General features: G+C 38.4%; 2 protein-coding genes across 2 annotated transcripts in view; both read left to right on the top strand.

The window, feature by feature from the left end:
• The window catches only part of LOC140952886 (nuclear cap-binding protein subunit 3-like), a 9,773-nt gene extending 2,641 nt beyond the window's left edge, over positions 1-7,132 (top strand). The window contains exons 5-10 of the mRNA XM_073402338.1: positions 925-1,044; positions 1,327-1,410; positions 2,616-2,708; positions 3,378-3,458; positions 3,692-3,722; positions 4,869-7,132. Of these exons, the coding sequence (XP_073258439.1) occupies positions 925-1,044; positions 1,327-1,410; positions 2,616-2,708; positions 3,378-3,458; positions 3,692-3,722; positions 4,869-5,301 (842 nt within the window). The 3' untranslated portion in view covers positions 5,302-7,132. The remainder of the gene's footprint in view (positions 1-924; positions 1,045-1,326; positions 1,411-2,615; positions 2,709-3,377; positions 3,459-3,691; positions 3,723-4,868) is intronic.
• A 2,909-nt stretch (positions 7,133-10,041) lies between these two features.
• LOC140953220 (thioredoxin-like protein 4A) lies at positions 10,042-10,470 on the top strand. The gene has a single exon (XM_073402720.1). It carries the CDS (start codon positions 10,042-10,044, stop codon positions 10,468-10,470), a length of 429 nt encoding a protein of 142 aa, XP_073258821.1.
• The last annotated feature ends 189 nt before the right edge of the window (positions 10,471-10,659 follow it).

The following is a 10,659-nucleotide window of genomic DNA, read 5'->3' as shown; positions in this document are numbered from 1 at the left end:
AATTTACAGAAATATTTGAAGAATTAAGCACTATATAACATTAACAATTATATAAATCATAAAAATAGCAATCACTGTGTTAATAACGATTTCGCAAATACATTCCTTGCAGCTCAGATGCGGTCAATGACTCTTGCAGGCAGTCCAGAGTTTTAAATTAAGTCATTACAAAAGAGAATTATTCGTCTCTGATATTAAAAAGAGAACAAGTTAAAAAGAATAAAATCTCGTATTCCTAAATTGCTAATTCTTTAAAAAAAGATCCTTAAAAAAAATTAATTCAGGCAGGCTCTAATATTATCGATCTGTAGGTCTGAGTCAACAAAGTAATAATAATAATGATAATGGTAATAATTAGTAACAATGATAAAAATATTTGTTTAAGCAGGAAAGCTCTCTGATCAACAGGTCATGCACTGAGAGGTTCTGTTCTAAAACGTTATTAATAATCAAAGACAGTACTACAAAAAATCACAGAACAAGAGGGTGGACTCTGAAGTATGAGAGGGACAAAATACTCTTACACTAATAAAAAAAGGCTTCAAAAAGCTACATCCATTTCACATGCTTATCTGTCACGTGAAACTTAAGTAAACACAGCGTTTGAGAAAAAGCGTTTTGACCTTTGATCATTGTCGCTTGCGCACTTCGTTACCTTTGGTTGTTACTAGTTATAATTGGTATTGTGCTTCTCAAAGTAAACAAAAATCAAACCAACCATGAATAGCATTGTAACAGTACTCTCTTTGCTTTCCTCAATGATTTGCTTCACAGATGGAAGTCTAAGATCATCTTTGCTATGTGTACTGTATTGTTATGAACATGGTGCTGAAAAGTGTTAGAAACCATTTTGAGCGATATTAAAAATGAGGGAAGTTTCAATGGTTATAGGTGTACATGATTATTTTTTGTTTGATGTTTCAGGTGAAGCAAGGCTTGATTCAATTCTAATTCATGGTGTTGATGAAATGAGTACCAAAGATATCTTTGCATATTTTAATGATTTTGCCCCTGGCTCAGTGGAGTGGATTGATGACTCTTCATGTAAGTGCAATATGGGTTGTCTCATTGTCCTACACTGTCAATATGAGAAACACCACTTCTTTCTCGTCAGTCTATAATTATCACAGATATGAATACCATAGAACCTCGATAACTCCAATTCCTAGCTAACTCGGATGAAATTTCCTTTCCCTTGATCAAAATTTCACTGAAATTTCCCCTGATAACTCGAATTCCCTGCTAACTCGAACTGTTTTTTGTTTCCCTTCAGAGTTTGAGTTACCAGGGTTCTACTGTCATAAAATATTGTAAATTCTGTTGTAGGTAATGTTGTATGGGATGATGACTTCACTGCATCCAGAGTTCTCATGGCAACAGGAAAAGAAATAGAAGGGAATGATGACACAAGTGAGTTGAGAATACCGAATTACAGTCAGACCAGGCCAAACCCTACCACCATAGATGCTATAATGGACTGATTATTTGAAAGCTGAATCTGTCAGACATTGTTGTTATTGGTATCAAAAAATTTGAATATTCCTCCATGGGTGATAAACAGTGAATTTTAGACTTACTACATCTTCTCTCTATTTGGTCAGTTTAAAAAATCTTGCAAACTTTGAAAAGGTAAAAAATCTTTTGAAGACATTTATTTTAAGGTCCAAAAGAAGGCCCAGCTGACTGTTAGTGTTAACTACGTCTTGTGTGCTTATTCACTCCCTATTAAATGTCGTGGAACCTCTGTTCAGGGGACACCCTCGGGGACATGGCAAGTGTCCCCTGAATAGAGGTGTCCCCTGAATGGAATATGAGCTGGGGTTTGTTAATAATTAACCAACAAATAAAATATAATTTCTCTTATATTTTGCCTCGGAATCTACTGAAAACACTATTTTAAGCAGCTAGATAATGTTTAAAAAATGTTGATTAACTGCCTTATCTCTGTGATGTTATGTGTTGAATTCCTGCAAGTGAAGTACATAGATGTGAGTGATATAACTCATGTTTTGAAAGCTACTGCCGTTACAAATAGTGAACACTTAAACTTATCAATGATTTTTGTGGTCAGTCACTTTTTTAGCAATAAGCTGTCCCCCCCCCCCCCCCCGAATGAAGGTTAAACCTGGGTTTCAGGACCCAGAAATAGTGTTCCTTTCCCCGTAATAGAGGTGTCTCTTGAATAAAGGTGTCCCAAAGGAGAGGTTCCGCTGTATACCTTAATAAAGAAATGTATCTGATATCGACAATGACTAACAGGTTCAATTTTCATAAATTATAATAAATCCATTAGTAGGATCTAGATGGGGGTAGGATTTACCTGGCTTGACTGTAAAAGGCAAATTGGCCAACTTCAGTCTTGTCATGCTTTGGATACAAACACAAAAACAGAACTTACACTAAAATCAGTAAATCTTTAGACTGTAGACTCCTTCCAACAACTCCTTTCATGGCTATTTAACAAGTTTCATATAACAGAGTGGTTTTTTTTTCTGTCAAGCAGTAAATAAAAAGGGCTATAATTGATTGTTATTTATATCCACCGAAAGACCACGGACCACTTACTCATCTAAACTGATCAAGCCAAATGTTATTTAACAACTTAATGATGACAGGTGATGATATAAGTGATGCTGCAGAAATCAGATGGAAATTAGGACCAACTCATCCAAAAGCAAAATGTCTTCTCATGCGATTAGCTACCAAAAGTAAGTATCATACTTAGGTATATTTGTTTTAAGTCAAAATCTTATTCAGGTTAAAAATTTTCAACATAGGTTGTTTCTCAATTTCATTTGTCTCTTAACCCCAACATACATGATCAAGAAAATAATATTAGGGCTAGGAGACAAAAGAATTGAGAATCAACCTTGGTTAACCTGAATTTTGTATTGACCTGTATCATATTTAATTCATGTTTGTTTTCTTTAATTTTGAGAAGTTTATATCTGGTCAGTTGTTTCTATACTATATTTAGAAAGAATTTGAGAACTTTGAAAACCTAACCTAAATTCTGTATTAAAATGACAAGAACTCTCTTATATATTCTGTGGTAAGTACCGGTAGGTAAATTTCAGCTGTACTCTTTTTGATCAGTCAAATTTTGATTTTATAATACTAGCCCACCTTAAAAATAATATTTAGTACTTTATAGTTCTCTTACCAGCACCTCTTGATATCCACATTATGGCCCTTAGGTAGTTAAGGGCATGGTGTTCATCATATTTATCCTTGTCTTGTTGTCTGAGTGCTGGGGTTAAATTTTAGAACCACAAAGACTCAACTACGTCTATTAATTATATCTATTGGTCATTTTCCATTTAATTTACAAGTAATATTCATCTATTTTGCCAATAAAAGTTTTTATTGAATTCCAGAGGATAAAAAGAAACCAGGAGCAGCACAACGAAGTTTGTATTATTTGATTCATGGAAATCCAAACTCAAAAAGTAACACAGGTTGGTGATTGTCTCAAGAAAATTGCTAGTTCATGTGGTAGGGGTTCCAAAGGGGGACAGAAAGGGTAAATGGCCTGCTAGCAGAGGACTCTTTTCCATGTTATTTGAATACCAGGAAAAAGAAGCCTCTCCTAGCTGGGAAAAGGGAAAATTGTTTGCAAAAGGATGATAAGGGCGCAAATCTTTGCATGAATATCCTCACTTTTACTTTTCTTTTTTTTTTCTTTTTTCAGGTTTTAAGAAAGGTCTTGTCAGCTCATCGAGGTAATGCAGGATTCAGGAACATTGTCGTTACTAAATTTTAAGACTAAAAAAAATATTGTCCTTTTTCACATAATTTTAGTTCTCAGCAACTGTCCCTTTAATAAAATAAATGGACCCATCATGTGATGTACAACAACCTCCCATAACCGACCATTAATACAAAACAGCAAAATTAATACTTTTCAAGTCAAGGGCAAACCTCTTATAAATTCCTAACTCTTGTACCATGTTTGGGAGTAGCAGTTTTAGAATTTTCCAAGGTACTTTTCTTTGGACCTCAGACTGTAAGAGGGAAAAGGGTAAAGCCATTGAGTCAGGCAGCATCAAATTTCTCCCAGTAATATCAGCGCTTTATTAAACAGAGTGGCCAGCATGATTAATGATTGATGTTTTAACATCCTCTACAACAATAACAACAACAACAATAATGTATATTATTTAAATGATTAAAAATTTTTTAATCATTTAATCTTTATTTTCCTTATTATTAAGTTTTACAAAAGCACACTGGCCCACAGGTTGCTAGAGCTAATCTTGGTAGCCCAGTCAATTTACGTATAGGGAGTATTAAATTTCTATTCTTTTTATGTACATTTTAGTATATATTATATAATGCAGAAAAATTATGCAAAGGTGAGAAAGAATTTCCAGTACATAAAGGATTTAGAGCAACTAAAGGTTATTGTAAAACTACTTAGGAGGCTTACAGAGGCAACAAAGCAACAAATGAGAATTGAAATTTTGATGTCAGAGGTGAAATGGTTAAGCAGCATACCATTACTTTTTGCTTTGCCATTAAGAAATTGTGTGCTATTACTTTTTCCTCATTCCAATTTGAAGATGTGTCACACCTGTTTCAACCTCGTTCCCAGGGTCCCCTTCTACTCATTCCCCCCAGCCGCCGAGTAGGACAGGAACCTGGGAACGAGGCTTTACCTGTTTGTAGAAGAGAGGCCCTGGTTCGACTTTCATAAGCGACTCCTAATTCTGGACTGAAGCCGCCGGTGCGAATGCCAAAACGCCAAAATTTCCCTTCCTTGATTTGGGGAGGTGGGAGGCGGGTTCTAAGTTCTCTATTTATTTTGTCCAAGATTGTCGTATGCACTGTTCCTAAGTTCATCGTTTGTTCTCTCATGATTGGAACAGGAAGAGGAAAATACAGAAAGAAAGAGAACGAGCAAAGCACATGTTCGACAGCGGCCCTGAAGTACAGTTTCTTGAGAAAATCGAGCCAGAGCAGGAGGAAAAAATGGAAATAGATGAACCGCCCCTCAAGATTGTAGTAACAAACGACGGACCCACAGAGGCGCCCGAGAGAAGCGATTCTCCAAATCTGCGCATGCGTATGTACGCGGATACGGTGGAAGAGGATGACAGTGAGAGTGATGATGATGACAGAAGAGAAAGAAGAGATAAATGGAAGGGAAGAATTGAAAGAAAGGAAGAGAAAAAAGAGGAAATCAAACCACAGCCAACTTTGGACTTGCGATCTAAACTTCTGAGTAGAGAACGCCATGGTTTTAATTTCAAAAACAGACCCTCCTTATCCATAGAAATCAAAGAGGAGCCAACCTCTTGATTTTAGTCCAAGTTTATGTACAGTTAGGTACAGTTCTCAATAGGGCATTTGCACGTTGGCTTCTTTCGACCAGAATCGTTTTATTTTATTGCTTTATAAATTGCCTTTATAAATCCACTAGGATTCATAAATTAGATAAAACAAACAAAATCGAAATAAATGGGCCAAAACTTTTAATTTCCAAACGAGGCTGAGTACAAAACCTTTCTTGTGAAAATGAGTTATATTTGCATGAGAATAAATAGACTACGAGCAGTCTCTCTTTTTTCTTGGTCCGTCGAGCAAAACGCCCGAGACACGCAAATGATCACGCGCGTGTCTGAAGGCGTGGGACGGGAGAGGCACGGGCTGGCGCCCTCGTTTCTCGCGACTCGCGGCTTCGCCGCTCAACGCTCGCGTGCGCGTGCACTCCCCTTACTAAATCTGAAGAAAAAGAGAGACTGCTCGCAGTCTAGGAATAAAGGATCACTTTCTTATCAATGGCTTTGCACTCAGCCTCGTTTTGTAACAGAGGCTTAGGGCAACTCGGAAAATAACCTATTCTGGTAGTTGGGTAGTTGTATTCACTGACGTCATCGTAAAAATCGCCTATTACACCATGTAACTTTGATGTAATGAGCCAGCGGTATCTCTTTACCAACTATGCGCGAGGAGAACTGAAGCAAGTCAGCCGACATCTAGGCAAAATCACGAAATACGTGGCCCAAATTCTATTTTTAGTTTGCCCATTTAAGGAAAAACATTGCCTTTTCTATTCATTCCTAAACCTAGTATTTCGCTAGATTAGGTGTAAAGTTGGCAGAGTCACATGACACAAGACTTTCGATAGGAACCACCTCCATTCTTTTGCTTTAGGTTTGAGCTCATCTTCGTGTGTATAATGTTCTTCTATCGAAAAAATAGGCGTTTTCCAACTAATCAGAAAAGAAGAAAAACACAAAGCGTAACCAATCACTTCGTACTTTTTTTCCTCTCATGGCACCTGTTGCATTACCTCAGTAACTAACTATTGGAAACTGCCCTGTTTTTTTACTCAAACAATTACTAGCATTTAGCAGTCGTTAAATACTTAACAATTATTCCTCGAGCCCGAATGGGCTCTGAGTCAATAGCCCATGAGGCCGAAGTCATGAGGGCGAGAGGAATAATTGTTTTAGTAAAATCCAACTAGTTGGTCAAAAATATCGAGAAAATAAAAAAATTTTAGCTACTTAAAGCTAGACTTTAATCCTTTTTTGCCGCCAAAAAGCGCGCGCTTTTCGCTACTAGTAGGCTATAACATATAGCCTTGTAGTAGCTCAACCAATCAGAACGCAGCATTGATAATAGACCACTACTTGAATATTTACTAAAATTAGATATCTCCAGGTATGTTCCTCGCGGCTCTTCGTTTGCTAGACACCATACACCGTACGTTTTCCAGAGCTTTAAACTGCAAAACTAGACGCGCGAGTCCATTTATTTTTGTTTTGTTGTTAATTTAATTTATATGGCCGTTATATCAGGGTTGCACCGTGGCTTTAGCATTGAACGATTCTTCCGAAATTAAAACAAATAATGTGTATCATTTTGACCTTAAATTTTCTTTTTTAGCTTGTACCTGTACGCAAATTTTTTTTTTTTCGTGATGGCTTAGCTTATTTGTAGGATCTTATATTTTAAAAACCAGTATTTTAAACGCAACAACTTAATACTTCTGCCAAGACCGTTTCACTCGGAGAAAACCTGGGCAGAAGGTTTTGTTCTTGTAGAAGATTAGCACTCTTTCACTCCCAGAGTCAATGCTGAAATAATGTGGTGTGGATAAAATCCGAAGTTTAATCAGTTCAATGAATTAATGATATATTATAGGATGCGTTTGAAATTATATTCGCAATGCTGCGTGTAGTCACAATCCTAGATAGCAACAGGAAACAGGAAAAAGCCGCGCGCGTGATAGATAAAACGCGCCACTTTCCTATCCTTGACTTTGGGAGGAAGCCGGATCTGAATTTTCCGTCTATTTTACCCAAGATTGTTGCTCATTTTATTCGAAGGTAGTTTAATATCATCAGCCGCATTACCAAGCTTCTCATTACTCTTCTCTCCCGCACCCCGATGACCAGTCAAAGAGGACCCTTGGAACGAGGTTTGGGTATCGCGTGTCTAACGCGAGCGACAAAGGACAAGACTTCTCGCTTCCCGCGCGCACCATCACTTATCCGCTCAAAGGGGAAAATTGACCGCGGGAGAACCTGAGAGTTTACTACAGAGCGACATGGAAAATTGAAATTCAGGCACCAGTTGTCCAAAGGTGGATAATGCTATCCACTGAATAAATCTATATCCAGTGGAGAACATAACTGGTTTCCCTAATACTTTAGATTTATCCGATGAATAGCGCTATCCAGCATTTGAGCAACTGGACCCAGTACTTCAGGTTCGAACAGGATCTGGAGCAACCTCATCCCCAAGGAATTTCCCTTAAAAAATCATGGGAAAGGTCCTGGCCCGGGTTGTTGAAAAGATGGATAGCGCTATCCACCATTTGGGAAACCAATTGTGCTATATCCACTGGATAGAGATTTCTCCGGTGGATAACGTTATCCACCTTTTGAACAACGGGAGTCTGGCCTAAATTACTCAGTTTTTAGTAGATAGTGCAATTGGCTTCCTTAATACTCATCCGCAGGATAGTGATTTTACCGATCCAGGTTTTGAAACGACTGGGGCCTGGGGACAAGGTGGTAAATGATGACCTAAGCCACACCGTTTCCGTAGCCAAAAATACGGGTAGATTGCCTCTTAACCCGGAAAAAACGGCTAGCCCGGTTGCTAAGTAGAACGATGATGGCATTATTAGGTCTGCAATATCATGGTTGTCTTAAATATAACTACGTGGCAAACACTTTCCCCTACCCCGTGATTCTCATAGAAAGAAAAGGTGTATTTTAAGGCCTCTATTTTTGCATTGTGACCTTTTACCGGGTAGTTGGATGAAACGTGCTCTTGGGCTCTCTAGGAAGTTGTAAAAGGGTTTAAAATCGGGCCCTAAAATAGCCGTATCAGCGCAACAGGGAGCTTATAAAGTGGAAGATACTCTGATTAGAGGTTGTTTTTGAGATACATAAGTGGTAAGAATATTGGTATTGAACCTGTTTCATCCGTTGAAACGTGATGAAAAATAAAATCGTGATCACTGAGGTCATGTTATCTTACAATCTAGGGAATATAGTGTGTAAATGACGTAAAACCATGTGACAGTTAACAGACCAAAACGACTGAGTCAGTTAAAATTCCAAAAGTCAGTATTAAATGCTCCTAAATGAATGAATAAAACAACCAACATCATCTTTTAGAAAGGTACGATTTGTTAACATTATGTATCAAAAAAGTATAAACATGATTAAAGGGGTCAGGCCCAAGACCGAGCAAGTCGCAGCGAAATTATTACCTTCCGTGTAGTTTTGGGAAAAACTGATAGATGTCCGGCTTTGATTTCGACAGTCATGAATGCTCGGGATGACGTTCTGTAAGTTGTTGCTTTCAATAAGAATTATATACGAAATTTGCGAAACTTGTATCTGTGCATGCTCGAGAAAAGCAATTGTAGACATTGACAAGTTAAGACAGATTAAGCCAGATTACAAGTGCCCTCGTTTAAACACTTCCTCTATCTGTCACAGCAATTTTTAAAAAACTACATGTACCAGTAATTCAATACACAGCACTAAGTATGTTTGTGCGGGTTTTTTTTTTTCAAAGGGGATTCCCATGAGTACGTGACAGAAGGTCAAAATAAACAATAAACTGTTTTTTTTTTCTCCTTCTGCCACCTTCTTCTCAGGCTCTCTCTCCAGGTGGAGAGAACTCTGGGAACGATGTTGCACCTTTTGATAACAACATGTACCGGATCGGACCGGATCGGACCGGATCGTGAACGCGTTTTTGTGCAGCAGAGAGCGAGTTTTATACGGCATTGTTTGTTGTTTTTTTTTTTTTAAGCCTTGTTATTAGCCATGGTCTCCTGTATAAATTCACAATTACATGTAACTTTATTTACTTTGCTATAAAATTTTACTAGGCTTTTACTTTTTCTTTCAAGCCGAAATGGACACCATCTCTTCACTTTTTGGACTCGGACTGCCTTGCCGTCCGAACACATCAACTTTAGACTTTGATATCCACTGTATACCCGTGGTTAGATCAAAACAGCTAGACCTCAAGGATATACTCTTGCTGCTTTGTTTTTAGAGGATCGGCCTTGCTTAGGCTCCACGTACCCCCGGCACGTAACACTTCCGCGAGGTTTTTCTCTTCGTGGGTGCTGAAGAATATAATATATGCTTCGAGGGTAATCTAATCAATGACTTCTGCTTCACTTCATCTTCAGTAATGAAGGCTTTTTGATTGTTTCTTTTAGCGGAACTCCAATCGCTTCACAGTTTCTTTAGAAAAAGACGCCTCCTCTTCCGCGTGTGGGCAAGACACTTGCTTACACTTGCACCCCCTTCACGCACCCCAATCCTTCCCTACCGCAGGCTGCTGAGAAGAGACTGGAACTATCATAATACAATTGCATGATGGGACTGCCGGCTCCCGCAGCCATTACAAGAACGTTCACTTGACGTGGAGTCGGTTCATAAACGATAAATTTTTCAAGGAAAATCGACCATATTTCGCCAGAAAGTACACAAATAGAAGCCTAGGACATTTTTCCGATAATCTGCTGTCACTTCTACGTAAAGAAGAGCTTTCGAAATGTCGTACATGCTCCAACATCTAAACAACGGCTGGCAGGTCGATCAAGCCATCATGTCTGAAGAGGACAGGGTTGTTGTAATCCGTTTTGGGCATGATTGGGACCCTACGTGCATGAAAATGGATGAAGTCTTGTACTCCATTGCAGATAAGGTGAAAAACTTTGCGACGATCTACCTGGTCGACGTTACAGAAGTGAATGACTTCAACAAAATGTATGAATTGTACGACCCCTGCACGACCATGTTCTTCTACCGAAACAAACACATCATGATCGATTTGGGCACAGGAAACAACAACAAGATAAACTGGGCCTTAGAGGACAAGCAGGAAATGGTCGATATTATAGAAACTGTTTATCGTGGAGCGAGGAAAGGGAGAGGTTTGGTGGTGTCACCTAAAGACTATTCCACAAAATATCGGTATTGAGACAAAATGACTGTTTTGCAATGGACCCAGAGAAGCTGTCTTGACCAGCCGATTTTTTTTTGTGTTAACTTGCCTGACAGCTACTGTCAATAGTATACTAACTAACTGCTGAAGTTAATGAAAACTAGAAATGCTTGAATTAGCATCCCCACTTCCTGGGTGCTATTTAGGGCCTTCCCCCTTTTTTTT

The sequence above is a fragment of the Porites lutea genome, chromosome 11 (assembly GCF_958299795.1).
Source record: "Porites lutea chromosome 11, jaPorLute2.1, whole genome shotgun sequence".
Classification (NCBI taxonomy): domain Eukaryota; kingdom Metazoa; phylum Cnidaria; class Anthozoa; order Scleractinia; family Poritidae; genus Porites; species Porites lutea.
Note: the sequence above shows the minus strand (reverse complement) of the source record. Positions and strands in the feature narration are given on the sequence as shown.